This window comes from Lepidochelys kempii, chromosome 13, assembly GCF_965140265.1.
Source record: "Lepidochelys kempii isolate rLepKem1 chromosome 13, rLepKem1.hap2, whole genome shotgun sequence".
Taxonomy (NCBI): Eukaryota; Metazoa; Chordata; order Testudines; family Cheloniidae; genus Lepidochelys; species Lepidochelys kempii.
In genome coordinates this window covers 19235633-19260927 of record NC_133268.1, presented here as the reverse complement: position 1 = coordinate 19260927, position 25295 = coordinate 19235633, and the positions used below count along the sequence as shown (strand labels likewise).

The window sequence follows — 25295 nt, the reverse complement described above, 5'->3', positions numbered from 1 at the left end:
TGTCTGTTTTTCACTTTATTAAAAAACTACACTGTATGGTGCAAAGAAACATTTGATCAAATACACAGCAATGAGAATGGCCAAATTCCCACTCATGGCTCTGAGGGAAGCACTTCATCCACTCATTACTACTGAATTTCCAGCCCATGATTCTCCATGGATTCCTTGTAGTCAAGTGTACATCATTTCTGCCATGTGGGACATTTTCTTGGGAATATATAAGTAATATTCCATGTATCCGGAAAGATCTTCAATTGTCACATCGTCCACGAAGGCTCGAGCTTGCTCAGAACAAGATCGGGGAGAACCTGATGAAGCCATACCAGAGGGTGATTTGTTCTGCAGAGACTGGGAATGGACTTCTAGCACTGCCTTTTCACATTCTGACAGGACATTCCGCAAGCCAGAAAAAGAGTACACTTCCACATCTTGCCACTGTTTGCACTGGCATTCCTTGTCCACGCAAGGACACTGCTTGCTATCGCTAAGCACAGATAATGACTGGAAATCTGAAGACTGTCTAGAATCCAGGCTGGGTTCAAAGGACGACGAAACAGCAGCAGAATTCTCTCTTGAATTCTCCAAAGGCTGTTCAGTTGTGGAAGCTCCCAAAGGTTCATTTCTGGCTCTTCTACTATCATTGGCATCAAAGCAGGAATCATACTTGTCCCCTGTACACAGTTCTTCTGCAACACAAATGTCTGAGCTGATAGTACTCTTTGCAGTGTCTGGCTGGCTTTTGTATTTCAACTGGCTGCGGGCAGAAGATGCTTTCATACTGCAGTAGGTAAACTTGGGAGGATGCAGGACAGGAGACTTGGAACGCCTACGACGCTGGGTTCTTGATGACCCCCTGGAGGACTTCCTCGCACACCTGTTAGTGAACAAAAAATGAACAATTAGGTTACTCAGAACTCAATTCTGGAGCCTAATGCTTTCCAAAACAGGACCTCACTTAAAGCAAGACAGTGTCAAGTATCAGATCTGAACAATGATTATCTGTACAGCTATAGAAAATCCCAGCACTCCACTGGTATCTGAAACCCTCAGCAGACCAAGTCACAGAAAAAAATTGACAAGAGATATTCTGAATGCACATTCACAATAGCTATAAATGCCAGTGTTGGTGATTAAACTCGTGTCTTTAAATAAAAGGGGATGGGGAGAGAGAACTGACCTTTCCTCCACCCTAGATTATGCTGGAAGCAGAAGAAAGTGGGAGAGTAGCATCTAGAGAGGATTGTAAGAAGGATTGTGAGGGAGCTGATACCCCAAAGGAAGGATGCTTTCCTGCTGTAGGATGGTTTTTGTAATTGAATACACCAAACTGAGGAAGTTTTGAAGTTGCTGTTGAGGGAAGTAGCAACAGACTCAGGAGAAAGGAACTGATGCTGAGTTTTATTTCATTTATACTAAATTACAAAATGATCATCCAGGACACCAGGATCTGGGTGGAAGAAAGGAGAGGAAAGGACTGAGATGACAATTGTCACAGATACTGATACTCAGGAGGATGTAATTGATATCATGACAGAAGAGGAGCAGATATGGAATATTGTTATAAATACTGTAGGAGCAGGAATGTATTGATGTGTAACCTAGTTATTGAGAGAGTATACACTTTTACTGGGATAATGGAATGTTTATTGCACACCATAATGCTTGGATTCAATAAGGGCTGTAGGAAGAACAAACAGGGAAGCAAAACAATGGCTTCCCAGATAAGAACATCTAGGTACATACTTGAAAGACAATGGTGTTAGGATCAGGGATCCTGTCTCCTCTGTTTCCATCAAGTTTCAAACCTCCCAGATCAAAGGGCTACAAACAGGAAGTATTTTGATTCCTGTGAAGATGGGAAGGAGTGTCTCTGGTCAGCAGCTGTTTAAGGAAACAGGCTGGCATGGACAAGCTCCGTGGAGGGGTATGAAGGAACTGGTCCTTCCCGGATCTAAGAGGTGGTAAGCCTTAAGGGGCAGAGCTAGAAATACATACAGTCTGTTCAATTGTTTTTAAGATTGTTTTCTATTAAACAGTCTGTCCTATTGTTTTCTATTAAACGCTTTTGTGCTAAATAACTAATACTTTGCTTTAAGGAGGCTGTTTGGTCACTGCTCACTTCTGTCATTGCCCCAGAGGGAACAGAATTCCAGGGTCTGGAAATAAATCAGATCTGCTGAGGTAATCAGTTAGTACCAGGGGACTGATACCCAAAGCCTGGTCTGAGAATGGAAGAATCACACAGTTCCATTCAGAGCCAGGTAGCAGCTAGTGGCCTGAGAGCTGAAGGAAGACATACTCAAAAACATGAGGAGTGATCAGAGGTGAAGTTAGCCCAGTAACTGTGACACATATGGATACTAGTATCTCTTGAAGGGAGACAAAAGGCTTTGTTAAAAGGCTATTAAAAAGAATCAAGATGAACTCTAAGTTAAGGTTTCTATAAACACAAAAGGGGAAAAATAACGTGGCTCAGCTGCTTAATTAAACAAGCAATCCCTGTTTGAAATGATGTTATGCATGTTTTCATCATCTCTAATTAACAAGGAATAAATATACAGTTCAGTTAACAATGTGTTTTACCCATGCCAAGTCTCTTTGGCACAGACAGGTTGAGGTTTGGTTCCGTCCATAGCTGTTCTTATCGGTGCTCTCAGACTTGTTCCCTCATCCACAGACAGAGATGCGGTAGATCTGAGTGAGAGGAAAAATGCTACATTAAGATAGTTCTGCAAAATATGTTTCAAAGTGTCTCCACATTGATGTTGTGCCCTACCCCTCTCAGAAGGCTACTTTAATGGTACTAGAATGTAAATCCATGTTAAATTTCTGTTGTCACAGATTCATTGCTAACCAGAGACTTATGGTTTCACTGAAAACAGGATGACAGGATGTCTACAGCAGCAGATCAAGGAGCCAGTGGGAAGGAAGGGAGATGTGGGAACAGAAGTGAAGAGGCTACCATCGATTATTCCTCTCAGACAGAAATGAAATGCAAGGCAATTCCTGTATAGGACTCTAGGCCCTGTTTTTCAGAATTGCAAGCATACAACTGCATTATCAGAAATGCCTTGTTTGCCTAAACTCTCTCTCTCAACTGCAGTAAATGCAAATAGCCAGTCAGAAGTCTAATGAGCCATCTATACATACAACCCCTGCGATTAAACGTGTTTCCACCCCAGAGGTAACTACATTGCAGTGGTCATTCAAATGACTCCTTTATGTCCCTTACTTACCTGAGGGGAAATTAGAGGCTTAGGTAATGCCTCAAGTGTTTTTCATTTTATTAAAACTTGACAAACTGAGCTACTTTTCTACAAGCTCACTTACCCTGCTGCATCTACTCTTAGCTTTTTGAAAGCTGTCTGCAGACTCTCTTCCTCTCTGTCTTTATCTTCTGAGTCCATTGATGAGCTGTCAGAGTAACACTGATTGTGCCATGGAAGTGTGCACTGAAAAATATACAAATTGTGATTTGATATTGGGAACTGAAGACTTACCGGTTTCCAAATAAAACTCCACACAACTGAAATGAGCCACCATGTTGTGTTTCATTCCTCTAGTGTCAGTCCCATTGCCTTCAGATTGGAACCATTCCATTAATATTATTTGTTCACCAGGAACTGTGTACTCAGAGTTGTTCACAGTGCAGAGGAAGACAACCTAAGTTTTGCCACGTCCCTACACACTGTTTTAACACAAGATGTACTTTAACACTGTTTTAACACAGACTTGGCAGTTGGTATTAGTTTACAGAACAGTAATACTGGCATTTCAATTTCACTTAGGCACTTGTCACTGACAGAAGGGACACTGACCTCAATCAGCCCTACTGAGTAGTTTCTGGTCAGCACACTGAACCAACACACACTGAGGAACTTTTGTGTCAATAAGGTAAAGAGAACTGTACCGAGAAAGAGTAAGAAAAGTGAAGCCTATGAAAAGTATATATATTATCTGCTTGAAATAATACAGAGAAGAGTTAATTTTAGCCTATAGGGCTACACTACAGACAGGAGTGTAGAATTTAGAGATTAAACAGTTAATTGAGTTGTACTGCTTTTGTAACCTGTTACTTTAGATAGGCCACACCTAGCCTAGACAAGGAGATACAAATAACAGGTAGGGTCCTACCAAATTTACACCTCACTTAGGTCAATTTCACAGCCACAGGGTCTTAAAATCGGTCAATTTCATGATTTCAGATGTTTACATCTGAAATTTCAGTGTTGTAACCCTGGGGGTCCTGATCCAAAAGGGGATGGGGCGGGGGGCAAACCTGCTGTAGAGGGGTTACAGAATTGCCATTCTCACTTCTGTGCTGTGGAGTTTCCTGCAGCTGGAGGAGGCTCCCAGAGGTGGTGGTAGGTCTGATCTCCACAGTGCTGCTGGGAGCTCCCCAACCGGGTGCTTCTAGTCAAGGCTACTGATGAATTAATGCATGGGCCCCAGACAATTTGAAAAATGGGTGCCCCAGCCCTGGCAGGAGCTACAGGGTGGAAGCCTGGAGCCCCAGCAGGTGATGCAGCCCTAAGCCCGGGCAGGAGCTAGGAGGGGGCAGCAGCCTTGAGCCTGGGCACCCTGAGCCCAAGCCGGAGCCACTGGGGGCGGGGGGGTAGAGGGGTGGAGAGAGGGCAACAGCCCCGAGCCCGGGCAGGAGCCAGCGGGTGGGGAGGCTGAAGCCTGGAGCTCAGGCATGAGCTGGGAGGGCAAAAGCTCCAAGTCCCAGCTGGAGCCGCAGCGGTGGCAGACCCCATCCCAGGTCCCTGAGCCCAGGGAGCAGCCATGGTGGGGGGAAAGGCAGGGGAAGGGGAGCGGAGGCAGCCCTGACAGGAGCTGCAGGGGCTGGAACCGCAGGGGGTGGAAGCCCGATTCCTAGCTGGAGCCTGGGTGCCCCCAGCCCCGGCAGGAGCCACTGGGCGGGATAGCACCCCCGAGCTTGAGCGCCTAGAGCCTGGGCAGGAGCAATGGAGAGGGGGACAGCCCTAAGCTGGACTGGAGCTGTCCGGGGGTGGCAGCCCCCAGCCCAGGTCACTGAGCCCAGGCAAGAGCCACAGGGGGTCAAAGCCTCGAGCCCTGGCTGGAGCCTGGGCAGCCCCAGCAGGAGCTGCGGGGGGGTGCAGCAGCCCAGAGCAGCCCTCAGCTCAGCTACCTCAAGCCTGGGCAGGAGTCGCAGGGGACAGCAGCCCCCAGCCTGGGTACCCTGAGCACTGGCAGGAGCCGTGGGGGGGCGGCAGCCCTCAGTCCGGGCACCCCGAGCCCCGGAAAGAGCCGCAGGGGGTGGAAGCCTGGAGCCCAGCTCTGGGGCTGCTGCAGTGCAGAAGTGAGGGTGGTACTCACTTCTGCACTGCCTGTGGAGGTGGGTCTGACCTCCCTCTGATAACAGCCATGCAGGGGAAGGACAAGCCCCAGCCCAGCTTATTTTGGGGAAATCAGATTTCATGGGGAAGGGCTTATTTCACAGTCCGTGACATGTTTTTCACGGCTGTGAAACTAGTTGGGCCTTAATAATAGGAACTGAAGTGTTGGGCATAAATAGCATAATTATATAGAAGGACAGAATGTAGAATATTTACCATTAAACAGTTAGTAGTGCTGTATATTGCTCTTGCAATTTGATCCTGACTTGAAGGCAGTTTTCCTCCCTGCCACACCTAGCTTGGACTAGAAGCAGAAGACAATAAAGCCCACATTGGAAGAAAGTTCTCTGTGCACATGTATCCAATTGGTCCTTGGCTACAAAGATTACATAGAGCAAATGAAAGCATTTTCCTGTCTGAATCTTAAAGAAGTGGCTGAGCATAGTACTCACTATTGAGAAACTGGCTGATCATAATGCTTGCTATTAAGAATTCATTGCTATCTGTTGTTCTAGGTAGATTTTCTCTTCTGTATACTTCCCCACTGCTACTGAAGAACTCTCCCATAGGTCTAAGAGCTAATATCAAGGGATCACTTCCTTCCACTACAGCAGAAGGACCAGCACCTTGATCTGGGGCCTCAGACATCAGCAATGTTCTCCAATAGTCTATTCTTTCATGCACTATGTCAGTGGTTCCCAAACTTTTTACTCAAGTGACCCAGCAACTACCTTTGGTCTTTTTTTTTTTCTGCAACCAACTTAGGGGTCATATTGGGGGGGGTGGGGGGAGGGGCAAAATGAGAGGCCTCCGCACCCAGCTGGTGGGCACCAACCACCCACACCAGCACCCTCTGCCTTGGCACCACAACTCGAATCTTGGCCTAGTGTGGAGGGGAGGCCTGGAGACAGGAGGTTGGAGAGCAAGCACCCTGCACTCACATACTGGTAGCTGCTCCAGTCCCATGGGCATGGCCCAGTTACCCACTCTAGGTGCATGGGATTCCAGTGCCACTCAGGTTTGGCCCAGCCACCTGAGTGGCAATGTGACCCCATACATCAGGTCACAACGCCTGGAGCAAGGACCTGGGCCTAGCCCTGGGGGACAGCTTTGGGGTGAGTGCATGGTGGGTTCACTTTCCAACCTCTGCACCAGGTTCACAACCCATTTAGAACTTTGTTGGGACCCACCATTTGGGAAATGCTGCTCTATGTGCATCATAGGCTGCAAAGTGAAACTTCCAAATTACTTGAGTACATTTCCCTCTCTAATCCATAGTGCACATACAGAACTGGCTTCACGTGGCAACAAGACATGCAGGAAAAAGGAGAGACAACAAATCAGGGTGGAAGTAGAAAGATAAAATCAGTCACTCAGACAGGACAAAAATGCCTTAGTTGTACTCTCTGCTTATGAATTCCTGTCTTGGAGCAAGGTGCTACCACTCTCTGTTCTGATTCAACAGCATTCCAAAGGCTATTTAAGTGGGTAAGTATAAAGGTGTGCAATGTACCTTCAGATCTGGGACTAAACAGGAAGGTAGGTGACAACAACCTGACACTTTCTGTAGTGGAAGCTCAACTATTTTAATTTAATAAGCAGTTGTAAATGTATTAACAGATGCAATAAAACCTTGCATGCCATACAATGCTAACGACCATGCTTTTTGGGCAGCTGTGCTGTCCTTCAGCATGCCATTCCCAATGTATTCAAGGGGAGCGTTCTCAGCACATGCACCTGTTGTGTTGCTGGGTTTCCATTGTATCTATCTAGGTTTTTTACAGTTTAATCACCATGGTATCTGAGCACCATTGTATCATGACGTAGACATCTGCAAAGTAGAAAGGCGTGATAAAAATATTCATAGCCAAAAAGAAAATAACACAATGTGAAGTGTGATTCTTCTCTAAACGATAACTCTATAAAATGCCATTTTCCTACCCTATAGATCTGTGTGTATTCAGTCACACGTCGTTTTCTATCAAAACCATATTTTTATTTCTGTTTACTTCAGTTAGTTCTGCACAGCTCTGGGAGGGAAATGAGATTCTATTCTGGGAGCTTCTGCATCAACAAATTGTTAACCACATTCCCATTGCTTGCTCAGTTTCTGTCCTCAGGGCATGTAAAAACCATGGAAGACAACTCAAGGTAATGATCCTACACTGATGCCCGTGAAGGCGTAATTTAATCTCCATAACCTGCAATCTGATTTGACTCAGTCTTGGATGAGTTTCTGGCACTGGCACGTAGGAAACATCCACCCCAACACTCAGTTTACAAGTACAAAAGGCCACACTTGACTTGGAGTCATTGAGACACAAACATCAAGCCCCACAATGACTCTTCCACACAGCCTTCTCTGAAAAGTGTGATTTTATTTCCCACCCACCTACACATACAAGTTTTGTTTCAAATTTGACTCAGGCCTTGCTACACACGAAAGCGGTTCCGCTTTAACAAAGCCAGTATAGGTGAAGTAGTACAATCCTCCCTGCGGACACAGTTATATCTATACAAACGTGCTTTTTGTGGTATACCTTAGCCACATATATGAAAGGGAATAACCTGTACCGGTATCAGGTACCATTATACTGGTATAGCGTTGTCTACACTAGGGCTTGTACCCACATAACTATTTTCACGAAAAGCCAGAGCCCTGGCCGAGGGTTATGCTGCAAAACCCCCGTGTGTAGCTCAGGCCTCACTTGCACAGACCCTTCGCTCCTGGCCCGGTGCGGCATGAGGAGCAGCAGCTCCCCGCTCCCCTTGTTCTCTGCATTTGTCCCTCCTTGCGCTGGAGAGGAATGAGCCGCACAGGCCTCAGAGGCACCTGGCTCGGGAGGGGGCGCGGGTGGGCACAGAGCGCGCTGCTGCTGCCAGGCTCACTACGCAAACCGAAGGGCAGAGCCGCTCTCCGCGGCAGCGGGCGGTCGCCGTGTAGCGGTGTGCGTACAGCGCCGAGCACATGGGGGGCCCTGGCTCGCCCAATCCAGGCAGGCCAGAGGAGCTGTGGACGCTCCCTGCCGCCCGCAGCCGAGGGGGCACCGTTCCCCAATCCCTCACGCGTGCGATGCTTGCCGGCTGGGAGACCCTGAGCGGCGGCGGCGCTCAGGCGGGCTCCCCTCACAGCCAGCGCGGCCCCATGCCCCGGACGAGCCCCCGCTGCGTCACCTCCCGGGCTCCTGGGGTTGCCCGCCCCAGACCCCCGCGCGCGGCCCCGATCCTTCTTCCACGAGAAGGGGCACGGAGACCGGGGAGGGGGAGGGGGGAGTGAGACAGGCCCTCCCCACCCGGCTGCGTCACTCACCAGAGGGCCTCCGACTCGCTCTCCGAAAGGGGATAAAAACAACAGGAACTGACGACAGCGCACGCGAAAATCAGGACTCCCGAGACGCGCGCGCAACCGCGCCCCCCTGCAGAACGATCGTGCGGGGGCCGCACATGCGCCCTTTGCGTTTCTGCCCCCAGCGCTCCCGGAAGGCGCATGCGTGCAACCAGCCAGCCACCCGTCCCCTTTCTGGCGCTAAGGGTTTTCCCATCCGGGTTACTCGACCGCTCCCGCCCCGCCCCGGAAGAAGCCGCTGGGTCTCGGGGCGGCGGCGGGCTCCTTCCCTGCGGGGTTGAGCGCGGTAAGTGTGTTGGGCGGACCCTCCCCCCTCCCCGCCCAGCTTTGTCTGGCCCGTCCTCCCCCTGGGTGCCCCCTTCTCGGGCGGCTGCTCTGCCCCTTCCCCCGGGCCAGCGCTCGCTGCGACTCCCGGCCAGCGGGCTGTGTCCGTGCGGCAGGACAGCCCAGTCCCCGGCCAGCCGGGAGCCGCCCTCGCACGGTTCCTCCCCGCCCGGCCCCAGCTCTCGGCTTCCTCCGGGTGACCGCGGCTCTTGGTGCTGAGTCACCCCGGCCGGGCAGCCCGGTCCCCGCTGCGGGGGGCGACGCATCGCTCCGGGCTGGGAGCCCAGGGCGAGGCCGGAGCTGGGGGGGTGGCTGGGAACTCAATCACCGAGCTCCCGTCGGGTGTTGCCGGCCAAGGGCGGTGAACGAGTCCGGTTTCAAAAGCGCTAAATTAAAAATTCCCGCTGGACTCTCTTGGCAGCTCCTGGCCCTATAGGTATCGCTGATGTTCCTAAGTGCCTGAGCCTCCTTCAGGCCGGGCTAGACTCTGTACCTCCGGGGACGGACGAACTGATGTCTCGTTTCCGTTTTATTCACTTACAAGCGCCTTACCTTTCCGCCTCCAGTGTCCCCTCAAGGCTTCTCAGAGCCTGGTCTCCACATGAAATAGAACAGTGGTTTTCAACCTCTGGTCCGCGGGCCCTGGGGGCCACAGACTATGCCGAAGCTTCCCAAAGAGGTCCCCGCAGCTCCATTTGAAATTTTGTAGGGATCCGCAAATGAAAAAGGGTCAGAAACCACTGAAATAGAATGAATGTGTTTGCACAGTGATGTTCATACAGCCCAGCCTTTTGCCTGGTGGGGAGTTCCCTGTGATTGCTATTTGCAAAAGAAGTAGGTTCTTAAAAATATTTAACAGTCTCTTTCTGAAGGTAATAGAATAGAAATCGATTGAGATTATATAGTATGAAGACAGGTAAAATAAGAACATAATTTCGGCCGGCATTAACTTGTTTTAAATCTCCAAAACTTTCTTCTCATGATTACAGTCTTCAGAAGCTACCCAGATTATTGAAGATCACTCAGAAGGATTTAAATTCATCCAACCAGTTTATCATAAAATGCATAAGTTCACAATCAGTTTAGTTTTGCCAGTGAATAAAAGTAACAGGACCACATATCATGTAAAAATTCCATCCAAACTAAAACTGTCACTGTGTTAAACATCTTTTACTAAGATTTTTAAAACATTTTTGCTCCATTCCCTTGCTACAGCCAACTTCTGCTATGCTTTTCAGGCTGCTGTGATAGGAAGTGTTCTGGCATCAAGCTTCAAGTTTAACTTGGTATCAGTCTAAAATTGGCAAAAAAGTATAAGCTGTTTTTAAGGATAACTTTTCTTTGGGGCAGAGAAGAATAATTTTATTGAGGCTAGTCCCCACACTGGATTTATGATAGAAATTTTCACCCAAACATCAACGTAAAGTGGTACCAGTACCCAATTAAGAGTGTACCCTAAGCCAGGCTGTTTTGTTAATCTTTGCTCATTTGTCTGCTCAGATGAGCATCACAGTGACCAGTATTGTATTCAACCACTTCCCCTTGTGTTTATTTGCTGCTTCAGTTCATAGTATGTGCGTCAAACACATTATGACACATCCATCTTTCTGGATGTGTCATAATGGCACCCAGCTAGCGGCTAAGGAATACATCTGAGTGAAGTCATTGCAGAGCAAGTAGCAGACACACCAGCTGGGAGATCTGAGGGGGGCCAGATAGAAATGAGATTCTCAGGTAGAGAATTTACCCTTCATATTTACTTGTTTCATTTTGTCTTTTGAGAATCTGTGTGACTATTTAGCTGCAGCTCTTTCATCTAAATTTATTCTCTCTTCCAGCATATCAAAGAGTTAAAATTAATTTAGCAAATGTATTATTCAAATACCAATATAAGTAGTATTGTACTGGTAGCTTGATTTAATAGCCCTTATTAATTAGCCTTCATTATGGTAGTTGATATCTGTTGCTCTTAGGCATCTATCTCTCTAGTGACTTGAGAACTCAACTCTGTAGTCAGTAATATTCCATTTATATCTGTCATATCAAAAGAGCAGCTGCATAAGGAGTTGAGAGACAATGTCTGTGTATGAGGACTTGCCTGCGGGAGTATATGGAGTTCTTACAAATTAAAAGAATCATTTTAACCATAGTGGTCTAGTACTCCTTTACCAATCAAGACCACTTCAGTTTAAACACCGGGTGTTAAAGACTTGTTCTAGTACTTTAATCACTCTAGAACAACTACTAATTTGATTTTGGGCAACTGATTACCAGTAAAATATTGACAAATTGGGAGGAGCTGGAGAAAAGCAACAGAGATTGTTAAAATAATTGAGAGACTGTAAGGATTGCTGTCCAGCTAGGCCAACTGACTGCTAGTTGCACGAGCAGTAAGGGACACAAGTCTAGAAATAGTTTTGGGGCCTTAAACATCCAAGAGGAGATAATTCGTATGAAATGCTTAATATAACAAAGGTCAAAAAACTGAAATTAAGAGAGGGTAAATTTGGGCTGAAAACCTGATAGAACTTTTTGAGGCTGGGATCTAGGCCTGGTCTACACTTAAAAATTAGATCAACCTATCTGTGTTGCACAGGGCTGTGAAAAGTTTTGTGCCCTGGGACTGTAGTTAGGTTGACCTAACCCCCAGTGTAGATGCAGCTTGGTCAATGGAAAAATTATATCGTCAACCTAGCTACTGTCTCTGCGGGATTATTTACTACATAAATGGAAAACTGCCTTCCATTGGGTGTAGGAAACATCTGTGTTATAGTGCTACACTGGCACAGCTGTAGCCCCATAGCTTCGTTGCTGTAACATAGACATACCCCTGGTTTGTGGAGTAGTCTTCAAAGGAAATAGTGGAAACCATATCACTTTACTTTTATAAAACAGGACAAAGCCCCAAAGACTGTACTGTAGGGCAGAGGTTCTCAAACTGTACCAACAGTGACCTACAGGAAGTTGATTGGTGTTGTGGTGCTGGCCCTCCTTGTTTGCTCTACTGCTTCTGGAGTGCAGTTTTGGTTACAGTGGAACTAAGTATAGGAATCTATAGAAAACTCCTGCATTGAAGAGATCTATCCCATCCCTTGCCCCCACTTGGCTCAGAATTGACACCAAATTATTTTACTGTAAAGGTTTTTATTTGCCTAAGCTGTTACACATGATGATGACTCTATCATTCTTGCATATCTTTCTGCTCCTCTTTCTGAATCCTCTCCCAGAAGTGTCTTAATACAGTGACCAGGGCTATGTGTATGCTACAATTTGCTGCTCAGAATTTATTTCTTGAGTTATGATGATGATGGGAAATTATAGTAAAGTTTTGAACACAGTGCTGGTTGTCTCCATTTAATTTTCAAACAACTCACTTTCTGCTTTCAACACCATAGGGTAACTGTCAGCACCCACAGTGCCAAGGATGAAAACAGAAGCTAAGGATGGAGAAGAGGAAAGTCTTCAGACAGCTTTCAAAAAGCTAAGAGTTGATGCAGCAGGGTAAGCAAGCATATAATGATGTATTGAGGAACTATATGACCAGTGAATTGCTAGGGAACCACTCTACAAATCTGAAGCGATTGAGGTAGGTACCAAAGGATTAGGTAGTGGAAGGCTTAACTGTAGCACAACAAATTGAAGTCTTTTTAAAAAAAAAAAAAAAGTTTGTAATCAGAGGGCTATTTAGCTGTGGGGATTGGTAAATGGGATACAGATCAATTCCTATCTAAATTGCTGGTTCAAGTCCAACCTGGGCTAACAGTGACCAAAAATGGTTACTATTTGATAGCTGTCATTTGGCTGCCCATATTAAATGAATTTGGGCTGAGCCCTGGTTATCAGAGGACATGTACACATTATTAGAACGCTGCTAATGTAACTAGTATTTACCGGCAATACCAGCAGCAAGACCAACCACTGAATTGAACCAGGGAGATGGATTCCCTTCCTACCCCTTTGAGTTAAGTGGTCTTGCCACATCAGTATTGAAGATACTGGTGAGGTCATGTAGGAATCCAGTATTGCCACCATTGGACTCTAGTCTCCAGGAATGACAATTTCTTTAACAAAAACACTGAAAGGGAGGATGTTGTGTATATCTTCTCCTTACTTGGGAGACATGATATGCAGTACTTGACTTACTGCTCCACGATACTAGAGCACAAAGAATCTGTCCATCTCACTTTTAATACTCAGAATGGCAACCCTTTCCTACTTAATAAAAGAACACTCAATACAATTATCAAGTCTCAACTCTCAAACCTGGCCTACATTGGAATTTCAGCCACTGGTGTAGCTGCACCAGTGCAAACTCCTAATGTAGGTACAGTTTACACCAGAGCAGCATGATTTGCAGTGATGCAGCCTTCCTTGGTTTGAAAACCCAGAGAAGAATTTTCTGTAGTATCTGGCTGGTGAATCTTGCCCATATGCTCAGGTTTTAGCTGATTGCCATATTTGGGATCGGGAAGGAATTTTCCTCCAGGGCAGATTGGAAGAGGCCCTGGAGGTTTTTCGCCTTCCTCTGTAGTATGGGGCACGGGTCACTTGCTGAAGGATTCTCTGCTCCTTGAAGTCTTTAAACCATGATTTGAGGACTTCAATAGTTCAGACATAGGTGAGAGGTTTTTCGCAAGAGTGGTGGGTGAAATTCTGTGGCCTGCATTGTGCAGGAGGTCAGACTAGATCATAATGGTCCCTTCTGACCTAAATATCTATGAAACAATGTAAACTGGGCTCATGTAAATAACTCCTGTATAAGCTATTTGCACCAAAGCAACTGAACAGGTGCTTACAATCCAAGTATAGACAAGGCCTCAGTTTCAAGCTGGTTAGGGTGCCACTGGAAGCCTCGCAGAGCCCCAGTATATTCAGGGTCTTTCAATACAATTGACCAGGCTCACTGGAAATCTGTGACACCTCCCTTCCCTGCACATGCCCCTATCTCCAATATGCTTCAACTCTTTTCCAGTAAAGAGAGCTCAAAGAACTGATATGATCTCTTCCCACCTTCAGTCTCCAGTCGATTGGTCTGTGTTTACAGCAGAAAGAGGAGCTTCTTTCTGAATATTAATATCTTGGTCTTTTCTGCATGTCAACTGTTCTGAGCCCAGGACAGGGAATAAGGACAGAATTTCATTTAACAGGAAACCTCCACCTCCAATCTGAACCAATTTAGTGCAAGTGTTGCAAAATAATTCCCTGTTTGGCTGAAATCCAAAGTGTCAACCTGAAAGGATACTCTGAACTATTACAACTCCCTGAAAATGGGGGTTTGGGATGGATTTGTGATGTCCTACTTTGACAGTTAAGGAGCATCATAAATAAATGAACACCCTGCACATATCAAACATATTTAATCCAATGATCTCTGATTTGATTTTTAACTATTTGGTTCTATCGCATTTAAAATCTGAAGTTGGGTTAATTGTTAATTAATTTGTTAATTAGATTCAATGATTCCTAATATCAAAGATCAAACATTGCAACTGACTAAAGAGCCTGAAAATAATCCTATGAGAAATGTCACACATCTAAATATTCTTATCTTGCATTCCAGTACTGACCGTGACACTCACTGTATTCCCCATCTGATTCACTTCAGCTCTCCATACCCAAGTTTTTCTGTCTGTACAAATGTAGGTATTACCCTTATTTCAAAGCACTTAGGAGTGAAGTATTATAACAATAGTTTACAAACATCATGTCCACACAGAGTTTTCTTTGCAGGTGCAATACAGTAAAACATAGCTCGTATTCTTATTTCCCATGTTTGGGAGAGGACCAAAATACGTAAGGATATTACAGTAAGGCCACTTTGGTAAACTTAAAATATCAACGTCCTTGTATAAATACTGCTGCTTGGAGCTGGTTGCTGTATAATACTTGGACTTTCCACCGAAATGCCTTATGAGTAAAGATGAATGATCCATGGATTGGATATATGGAAACTGGAGGACACAATAGTGGTGAATGACACGGGTCTTTTGAGTTAGTGGGAGAGGAGGGAGTATGCTTTCCTGACCTGTCTTGTCAGGACTTTCCAGAAGGTCGATAGACATGGGCCTAAACTGTCAGAATTTCAAGCCTAATTTTCACTTGCCCTTTGAGTAACTGCATACACAATTGTAGTTGTGTACAGACTGTGGGCAGCTTTCAAAATGTGGACTTGGGGGGCCCAGTAAATCTTCAAATTCTATTTAAGCCAAGGCTCTGAAAATGTAATGTACTGTAACCTTTCAGCTCTGTTGGCCAAACCTACAATAAGGAGAAGAGTTTCTTGTAGCAAACATTCTTCCTGTACACCGGGACTAGTGTGTTCCAGTTAAACAGTCTATTTATATCCAAGGAATGTTTATATTTAGGAAAGACTGGCTTTAAGACTTGGGTGGTGTTGGGTTTTTTTGTTTTTTTTGTGGCTCTAAAAATTGAGGCATTTTCTGGGGAAAATTCCATTTAAGGCTGTTGTGTATAGCTTAGAGTTGCAGTGTGAAGGTCTAATTTAAAAGCTAGTGTTTAAACAGCTGCCATTCTAATTATTTGTTAAAAATTTTATCCATATAATGCTCCTAAGCATTTAATCAAAATTCAGAGAAACTCCATGAACATCCTTTCCTCACTCCCCCACCCCAATTTTCACCTAAGTGTAATTGACACCAGCAGTTTTTGTCCTTTCAGTTACAGAATCTTCTTTCTACCCTGTTACTCAGGTTGATTTTTTTCTAACTGTTAAGATTTAGTTCAGTTATATTCATCATTCTTCCCACACCATCAAGTTCATAAGGCAGAAGTCAAACAGCCCCTCATCCCTATCCTGGACTTGTTTAGCCAGATTTTTTTATATTCAGATATAATCATGCTTCTTCAGCCACTATCGTACTATGGAACATGCCTCTGTGTTTCTTGCCCTTAGAAATGCTATTTTAGGGCATTCTTGAAATTGACATATCTGAGACATCTTCTGTCTGTATTACTTGTAGGTGGTTGTGCCTATTCTGGGACCTGTTCTTTACTTGCTCTCAGTCCATTTTAGTTTGAATATTCTATGCAGGCACTTTCATTGAAAGCTGTTCAAATGTGCATTGGTCCTATTTTTCCAGGACCCTGCTCCCATATAATGACTAAAGATTTATTGCTTCTAAATATCTTAAGTTTGGTGTTTTTGCCAATCATATTGGACTTCCATACTTAAATTTTTTGAAGTACACTTGGCTTTCCTATTCTGGACTCTACATCAAGTTCTGTTGGATATGTTTTTTCAGCAGTTGGCTCTGCTTTTGTAGAGTATCAAGTGGAAGTCATCCAGCAAGAAAGGGTAATGGAGTAGACTTACTATTTCCATATACACCTCTACCCTGATATAAAGCGATCCAATATAACACGAATTCAGATATAACTCGGTAAAGCAAAAATGGTTTTCTGTCTCATCTACAACATTGGTTCTCAAACTGGGGGGTCATGACCATGTGGGGGTTGCGAGCCCCAACCACTGCACTGGGCTATGACCCCGACCGCGATGCATAGCTACGAGCATCAACCCCTGTGTGGAGCTGCGCAGCTGCGAGCCCTGACCCCGGGCTTGATGTGAAGGACGACATCAGATGTGTCTTTTCTAAAACAACACCAAGAATAAAACTTCTTATGTCAAATACTGTATTAACGGAAATGTTCGAGGCCAAAGCAAGTTTGATTTAACACGGTAAGATTTTTTGGCTCCCAAGGACCACATTCTATCTGGGTAGAGGTGTATTCCAAATCATACAGAGTCTTCAAATTTTACTTTGTGGAGAGATTTTTCCCTGCGCTTAAAGAAACTCACATTCTTGCATTAGGGGCCTGAGTATTTTAGTAATATGCAAGTAATGGTGCTGAAGAAGACTTGAGTTAGAAAAAGCTCACAGACTGATGTAAGCTTTCTCATGTCTCCTACTAGTATAGTAGTGTTGTACGCCATTTGAGAGCTGATGCATTTCACCTTGGTGGTTGATCCACAATCAACTATCTGTAAAGTGCCTTGAGATTCTCCATACTAAAAACCTCTCTGTAGAAAACTCATCCATTTTTACATTTAGTGGATTCAGAAAACATGGGTTTTAAGCATTCATTCATTGGTCATGGGAGGTATGCTTTGGTTAAATCTAACCTTACTTCCTTCTGGTCTTCAGCAATGAGCAGCAACACATAGTCTTCAGACAGAAACTGGATTCTATAAGCCTCTGTCCATTCCACTGCTAGTAATTTGCTTTTAAAACAGTTTTCAAACCTGCCTGAACATAGTTGTAATGCTGTTTGCCCACACTTAACCCATTTTATAACTGTGTGATATCTGAGCATTATAGAATGTAGCTATAGAAAAGACTTACTGGCTCATATACATCATTCCCTATTGCATATTTGTTGGTGTTTTCTTGCCCCGTTAATGCGTAATTGCAGGTATCATTTTGGCTAACAGCTTGCAACAAGGTATGATTTGGTAAATAAGGCTGACTGGAACTGTTATCTTATTTCATATTTATTAATTTTAGTGCCAAAAGGTGTGGTAAGAACATTACAGGACAAATTAAAAACCATGATCCATGCCCGGCAAAGCTTAGACTTCAAAATTAAACATAATGTGATATAACAGATGAGCGTAACAAATAGTAGGGTGAGGAAGGACACAGGTTACTACAATAACATCATATGCTTGCTTAATTTATGTATGTTCACATATTGGTGGTTCACTATGAAAATTCACTGAATTTTTAACACTTCAGTTATAAACTAGCACACTGTGTGTCTTTCCTGGTTTGGTGCTTCAGTGAAGCTTTTAGGAGACTGTTTGTTTGTTTGCAAACAGTTTGCTTAAGGCATTTCTGATGACCTATTAAAGTGTTTTTTGGGAAAGAAAATTCATAGCCTCTCCACAGTATTTTGACATATATATCTTTCGCATTCTCTTCAGTTAATTGCAGTGTATTTATGTTCCTCTTTCAGGTCCACTGCTTCTCTTCCTGTGGGTGAGGGTACAATTCCAAGAGCACTGGTTAGAACAGCTACAGATGAAACCAAACCTAAGAATGTGTGCACATCTAAAGAAGCCTGGCATGGGTAAGCAGAGGGCAGCCTGGGACTGACTGACCTGGTTTTTTAAATGTAAATGAACTGGAATTATTTTAACTCTAATTACCCAATTCTGTTACTGGTTTTGGATTCTAAACGGACTTATTTACAAAAATTTTACCTTTTTTAGTTTCCCTTTTAAAACAAACATGCCTGTCATCCCTTCCCCCTCATTCCCATGCCATTTGTGTTCTGTTTCTAAATTTACAAAGTGAAACACCTCTGAGCTGTGGGTGAAGTTCTGAATGCTACAGCCGCACCAGCATTAGGAACAGGAGCAGAGTAAACATATTCAGCAAGCTGCTGTACTTGAAAATGAGTCATTTTAAGTCATGAATCCTTTCTTGCAGGATCACTTGGCATCATACAGTAGAGTAGTAGGTACCTCTAAGGCACTTCTATCTCTGAATCTTTTGCCTTTTGTTTCCTGAATGCTTAGTGCTTATGCAGCACTTTACATTTTCAAATGACTGTTGAAACAGTCTTGAATCGCTACTATTTTCATGTTTCAGAGTAACAGTCGTGTTAGTCTGTATTTGCAAAAAGAAAAGGAGTACTTGTGGCACCTTAGAAACTAACCAATTTATTTGAGCATAGTAGTATTGTACGCCATTTGAGAGCTGCTGCATTTCACCTTGGTAGTTGATTGTGGATCAACCAATCTGTAAAGTGCTTTGAGATTCTCCATGCTAAAAACCTCTCTGTAGAAAACTCATCCATTTTTACATTTAGTGGATTATACAGCTGTAGCTCACGAAAGCTTATGCTCAAATAAATGGTTTAGTCTCTAAGGTGCCACAAGTCCTCCTTTTCTTTTTACTATTTTCATGTGGCCCCTGTGTTCTTTCATCCCATGTGCTAAGTACCCTGCCTCGCCTCTTTCAGATTCCTCCTTAAAACCACCTTTATTCATTCTCTTACATTGATCTCTCAGGTGCTAGCTCCACACCTTTGTTTACCAGAACTGGTATCATGTCTGTCTGAGTTAGTTCATACAATCTTGTACACCTGTTCTGTAAAGCTCAGTGGATGCTACTGCACTCATTAAAATGTAATATAAATACAGTAGAACCTCAGAGTTATGAACTGACCGGTCAACCACACACCTCATTTGGAACCAGAAGTACACAATCAGGTAGCAGCAGAGACCCAAAAAAAGCAAATACAGTACAGTAGTGTATTAAACATAAACTACTAAAAAAAAAAAGGAAAGTTTTTAAGAGTTGACAAGGTAAGAAAACTGTTTTTCATTCAAATTAAGATGGTTAATAGCAGCATTTTTCTTCTGCATAGTAAAATTTTAAAGACGTATTAAGTCAATGTTCAGTTGTAAACTTTTGAAAGAGCCACCATAACGTTTTGTTCAGAATTACAAACATTTCAGAGTTACGAACATTCCCTACAAACAACTTTCATTCCTGAGAATTTTGTAACTCGGAGGTTCTACTGTACAGTGGAGGAGGTTGCTTTTTAAATACTTTTCCTACTGTGATTCACAGAAAGAAAATACTACTTGCATCTGGTTATAGAGTAAACACTCACTTGTGTATCTTCTGCTGCTAGGTCTATGAGGAAACCTTCAAGAGGGGCAGTGAGAACCCAGCGTCGGAGGCGTTCTAAGTCTCCAATCCTTCATCCTCCTAAGTTTATCCACTGCAGTTCAAAAACGCCTTCTGTGTGCAGCCATCTGGTACACAAGAGCCAGGTTGACACTCCAGACAACAGCACCGGGCTAGGGGTGCCAGTCCCAAAGGAATTCTGTGCAAATGAACGTTCCAGTCCTGTTCTAGATGGCGTTGGCCACAAGGGAGTTGTTGCTGAGTGTTCGGGCGCTTCTGTTGCAGAGCCAATGCCAGAGAACAAACAGGAAAACTCTTCTGTTGCTGTTTCTCTGATGTCCAAAGCAAGTCTAAAGACAACAGATCTTTCTGACTTCCAGTCGGTGTCCAAACAAAACAAGAGTAAGCCATGTGCATGCATGGACAAGGCCTGTCAGTGTAAGCGGTGGCAAGACATGGAAGTGTACAAATTCTCCGGCTTGCAGAACACCATCCCATTGTCACCAGAAAGAACAGTTGCTGAGGACCACTCCCAGCCTTTGCCATCAAGAACTCCCTCAAGTTCTCCACGATCTTGCTCTGAGCAAGCAAGGGCCTATGTGGATGATGTGACTATTGAAGACCTTTCAGGATACATGGAATATTACTTATATATTCCCAAGAAAATGTCTCACATGGCAGAAATGATGTACACCTGACATCAATGGGCTTTAGAGAAAGGGTTTGATTGAAATCTGCCCTCAGTCGTACTCTACATGAGAAGCAATCCACTCCCTGCTCACCATGCTTGCAATAAAAACACTTCATTGCATCTCAGCTAACTTTTGTTATTTAAACCAGACAGAACACCTTAATTTAGAAACGTGACAGCTCTAACCCTAGAATCGTGGTTGATTTGGTTAGAGAACAGTCTCTTCCCATATCTGCTTATGGAACTAATAACTTGGGAAATTCTGCATTGATTAAAGATCTTATTTAAAAAAAAAAATCCTGCAGTTCTGGGTTATTGCAGAGACCAGTCCATAAAAAGCGCTGTATGGGATCAGACCTCTTTATTTGGGAAGTCTGATGCTGTATCTTAGCTCATCTGAGGTCTCTTTTTGATGTTCAATTGCAACTCATAAACAGGCAGTTATGGATTCAGGGTTAGCTTTGGAAACTTGTCAAGTGGGGCTGTATAGCACCAAATTATGGGAACACTTTAAAAGTGGGGATCATGCCCCATTTTTTTCCTTTATCTTTACATCCATTGCTCTAATTATTTCCAGATGCCTGAATTTGCTTTTCTGTGGGGGGTGGGAGGTGCAATCAGTGTTGCTTGTTTATGATTAAAGAGCAGCTTTGTTTCTAGTAGGATAAACTTTTTCTTCAGACTGACCTTTTCTTCCCTTTTCCTTTCTTCACAGCTCTCCTATTCTCCAAGTTAGTATATTATCAGATTCTAGTATTAACCTTGCAAGAGGTATTACCACATTAGGCTCCCTAATCAGAGAAATAATTCAGGTAATCAGATCTTCTACCTTTGTCTGCTGCAGCAGAAATAGATGGCTTTGTATCTTGAATGTAATTGTTCCTCATCAATAGCCAAAGGAAAAACAGTTGATGAGGTGAGTTGACTCCTTTGCAGTTTGTTTTTTATAAAAATACATCAAAAGACCAAACAGCATTTGCCAACTTCTTCAGTGTGCTTTTGTCTGCACATCCTTCCCCCACTGTAATCCTGATTGTAGTTAGACAAAAATACCCAAATTTGTCCTCCCTGCAATTGCTCATTTCTGAGGGCTTGTCTACACTGGTATGCTAAATAGGCATTGCTGTGATTGATGCAGCAGTGTACATTTAGCAGATCTGGTAAAGACACAATAAATCAATGGCAGAGCGCTCTCCTTTCTACTTCAGTACTCCACTTTCCAAGAGGCAGAAGGTAAGTTGGCGGGAGAGCATCTCTCACTGACATAGTGTGGTGTAGACACCACGTTCGGTCAATGTAAGCTGTGTCATTTGGGGGTGATTTTTTTTTTTTACACACCCCTGAGCAACGTAACTTACTTCGACTTAAGTGGCAGTGTAGACCAGCCGTTTGAGACATAGTTTTGACATAGTTTAAGCCTGCAGGTCTATTATGTCTCAATTTAATTAATGCTTGGTCAATTGCCAAGCCGGGACATCTTGGGCCTTCCTACTGCATCCATGTGTTCTCCTTTTCCCTTCCTTCTGGCAATCCATTTACTAAAACATAAAAATATTGGTAGTGTGATCCTTGTCTTGTCGTGAGGCAGAGTGCTGATGGATCCATGTACGGTTCTCCACTGCCTGTAGTGCGTATCTCCCTGCACAGAAGAGCAGCTGCAGCTCAAATCTGCATGTGATCATATCAAAGCAGCACCAACAGCTGTCTCCTGTTCTAGGTTTAGCAGTGGACAGGTACAAGGGAGTATACTGCCAGGTACTGAAACTAGCCCTTGGGGGGAAGGGTATGAACCAGTGTTATCATGTGCTGATGCTTTTACAGTTTTGTGCCTTGTGTGAGAGACAAGAAATAATTTAGGAGAAACCCTTCCATGCTAAATTCCATTAGCACCTCTGGTTATTAAGAATGTCATCCCTGCTCCATTATCTGCAGCTTGATATGGCTTAATGGCACAGGATAGTCATTGTCTATCAGTGTTATAATCTATCCTAGTGAAGTGGCCTCACAATTAAGACCGAATTGATGACCCCAAACTACCTAGCATTTCTTAATGTCAGAAGTCCTAAATAGGCAGGCTGTGCTGGGTCCATTTTCCCCTTCAATTTCCCTGCATTCAGATAACTTAAGATTAGTCACATGTATCTGAATGTGAAGTAACTCCATTTCCTTGTGTGTGGTTGTCTGCTGCAGGAATAGAACTAGAATTGTAAACTCTGAAAATTTCATTTTATCCCCAATTGCTCACTCTTTTGGATTTTTTCCTAATATATATATAATATGCCTGTGTGTATATGTGTATGTGTGTATAGTGTATATATATATAATGCCAGTACCAACTCATTGCATTGCTCACTTCTAATTCATACAGTAGATATTACATCTGGGGAATGGGAGTAATACCTTTCATAGGGAGGAGGGCCCAGTTACCATTCCACTATTTTGTTTTCTCATGGGAGTCCCATAGACTTAGGGGTAAGGATTTATATTTTGTTTGCCCTGTTTTGCAATACATGAAGTGCAGTGTGGTGGACTTGGTACAGTCAATTACTTTGTTCTGAATTTTACGGAGAGTGAATCCTGGAGTACAAGTCAATATCTAGTAGGGACCCTAAAGGAAAATTGTACAATACTTGGGTATGTACTGTTGATGGTTAGGGAAGGAGAAGCATCCAAACAAGTTGGTAATCCATGTCTGGCCACTAGATGTCACCTTTACTCCATGTAAAGGTGACATCTTTACTCCCTGACAATATAGACCCACTGGCTGACTGATACTTACCTTAAACTTCCTAAGTCGTGCATCAATTCAGTCATTTAGGAGTCCTATAGCCAAGTGGTGCTTAAAATATACATTTGAACATAATTTTCATTACAGTTTTGTTGTGGAACAGTGCTGCAGTTTGTAATAACTTTCATGGTCTTGAACTTGGCCTGTTTTTAAGACATTAACATCATTGGTGATGATAAACCAGATCAGAGTTTATTATTCCTGTCTTCTAGAACAGCATGAGATGTACTTGAAGACACTTCAGTGTTAATCTTTTCAGTTTTATCACAAGTCTTGCAATATTTTGTTTTAAAGTCCCAGCACCTTGAGTAAAGTGACTACATGAAATTCTCAGTTCTCATTTAAAAAATAAAAATAAAAAAATCTACCCCTCAGAGCAGAGTGAGTTGAGAATGTGACCTGTCTGTACCCTAAGGGCTCAAACCAGAAGATAGTGAAAGATCCCAACACTTAACTATTTTAGAATCTTCTTTTTAAGCCAATCTTATAACTTGAGGTCTAACTCATGATGTTTGAATGCTTGGGGTTGACAGTTCTGCACCTGGCATTTCTGAGCCTCAGATATGATGCTTAGATACTATGGTGATAAGTGCAATATAAGAAACTCTGTAGAATAGAATTTTGTCGCTAGTTCCCTTTTTGTTTGAATGACCTCTCTGAGAACCTGAGTGGCTGGGTAAGGGAAGAACACGGTTAGCCTAAGTGACTGTTGGGCTTAACTTTGTTGTGCGTGCATGCCCAATGGGTAGGTGTATTTGCATGTGGAGCTGCATTTAGGCACCATGTAGCATGTACTTTTGCAGTTCTAAAAACTGAAGCCCCTAATGATAGCATCAGTTGTAAAGCCCTGTACAACCATGCAATGGGTTGTCTTAATTTTACAGATGAGACAAGATTTTGCAGCGTGCCTGGACCCATACAACAAATCAGTGGCAGAGCTGGACTTGGAACTCCAGAGTTCCTATCTCAATACTTTACCTCTTACTAGGGGTGCATAATGTGCCAGCAGTAACACAGGTTAGCTCCGTAGCTGCCATTGTTTCCTTTGGGATAAGCACCTGCTCCTAGTAATATGGTGGTCACTAAATAGCACATCATACTTTTATGGCCTTGCTAAGCGTCGTCTTAGAGTATGGGACAGGTTGAAGGAGGGAAAGATTTGGATCAGTGGGACATGCTGGGGTAACGTCCCCCTCTCTTTCCTGTGTACTCACCAGTCTTGTATTTGAAGGTGGGAGTTATGTGCCCGTACCACAGCATCTGTATGCGGCTCTGTAGTTTAGTTCTGTCTTTTCCAAGCACAATGCAAATAAGCAGTGCTCACGCCACCTACCAGGCAGAGCCACTGCTTGTAAAGCTTTTGGAGTAGCAAACCTGTTGACTGACTATAAAAATAAATAAATAAAAGCAGACCCTAAGGTGAAATACCTCCAGAGATTTGATTTTTTTTTAAAGTAGGTCCTGTGGCCCCTCTGAAGTAGACAGGGAACATTGAAGCTGCCAGCAACCTCTCTTTGGAGATGAATGCATCTTCTGTGCAAACTTGGTCTCAGCTGACCAGGGAAGTGGATTTCAGCGGATGCTTTGCATGCATTTACAGTTGCTTGTTCATTGAGGGCTTGTCTATATTGGAAACATGTAGTGGCTAGCTAAAGCGATTTAAAATTGATCTAAAAATATGCAAATCCTCCCTGTCTAGATCCACCTCAATTGCTTTAAACTTTGCTTAAATCTGTTTAGTTTATTTCTGTAAATTACACATGTAAGCAAAACTGGTTTAAACACATCTACACTAGTGGCTTGAATAAACTAGATTGATTCAATGCAGACCAGGCTTAAGATAAGCCTGGCTCATACTACGCATCACAGCATGAAAATGGGAAAGTGCAGTGCTCAATTACACCTGTACTATTGGTGACAAGACCCTGGATTTTCAGCAGGGCAACTGATTCCTCTTGGCAGGAGTGATGGAGATGAGCATGATTTCAAATAATGTTTGTAACTCAAAACCTTTCTTGGGGTTTCACTTTAATGTGTATATTCTTGTCTTCCTTTCGCCCCCCTGTCCTTGATACTGCCTGTGAGTGAATAAATGGGCTTTAATTTAAAATTTTAGTGCTTCATG

The 25295-nt window shown here is 43.7% G+C and overlaps 2 protein-coding genes across 14 annotated transcripts; one reads left to right on the top strand and one right to left on the bottom strand.

Moving 5' to 3' along the window:
- LOC140897171 (oxidative stress-responsive serine-rich protein 1-like) lies at window positions 1-8858 on the bottom strand. Of its 11 annotated transcripts, none has more exons than XM_073309564.1 (6): window positions 8671-8857; window positions 7154-7191; window positions 5577-6655; window positions 3331-3452; window positions 2584-2694; window positions 1-874 (listed from the first exon to the last, which is right to left on the bottom strand). In XM_073309564.1, the coding sequence occupies exons 3-6, from the start codon at window positions 5577-5579 to the stop codon at window positions 172-174; spliced, it is 939 nt and encodes a 312-aa protein (XP_073165665.1). In that variant the 5' UTR covers window positions 5580-6655; window positions 7154-7191; window positions 8671-8857; the 3' UTR covers window positions 1-171. The 11 variants fall into 11 exon arrangements, with proteins under 11 accessions (XP_073165665.1, XP_073165667.1, XP_073165662.1 ...); XM_073309566.1 differs by having other exon boundaries at window positions 5577-5664; XM_073309561.1 differs by having other exon boundaries at window positions 5577-7191.
- OSER1 (oxidative stress responsive serine rich 1) lies at window positions 8854-25280 on the top strand. Of its 3 annotated transcripts, none has more exons than XM_073309571.1 (4): window positions 8854-8992; window positions 12426-12531; window positions 18007-18120; window positions 19696-25280. In XM_073309571.1, exons 2-4 carry the CDS (start codon window positions 12455-12457, stop codon window positions 20387-20389), a joined length of 885 nt encoding a protein of 294 aa, XP_073165672.1. In that variant the 5' UTR covers window positions 8854-8992; window positions 12426-12454; the 3' UTR covers window positions 20390-25280. The 3 variants fall into 3 exon arrangements, with proteins under 3 accessions (XP_073165672.1, XP_073165673.1, XP_073165674.1); XM_073309572.1 differs by lacking the exon at window positions 8854-8992 and adding an exon at window positions 10281-10764; XM_073309573.1 differs by lacking the exons at window positions 8854-8992; window positions 12426-12531 and adding exons at window positions 12568-12616; window positions 14591-14669.
- The last annotated feature ends 15 nt before the right edge of the window (window positions 25281-25295 follow it).

Coding starts and splice junctions, on each gene's coding strand:
- OSER1 (XM_073309571.1), top strand. CDS start 12,455: ATGAAAACAGAAGCTAAGGATGGAGAAGAGGAAAGTCTTCAGACAGCT. Junction 12,532..18,006: donor CTAAGAGTTGATGCAGCAGG/GTAAGCAAGCAT, acceptor TTCCTCTTTCAG/GTCCACTGCTTCTCTTCCTG. Junction 18,121..19,695: donor TCTAAAGAAGCCTGGCATGG/GTAAGCAGAGGG, acceptor TTCTGCTGCTAG/GTCTATGAGGAAACCTTCAA.
- LOC140897171 (XM_073309561.1), bottom strand. Junction 2,695..3,330: donor CTAAGAGTAGATGCAGCAGG/GTAAGTGAGCTT, acceptor CCTCTCACTCAG/ATCTACCGCATCTCTGTCTG. Junction 875..2,583: donor GCCAAAGAGACTTGGCATGG/GTAAAACACATT, acceptor GTTCACTAACAG/GTGTGCGAGGAAGTCCTCCA.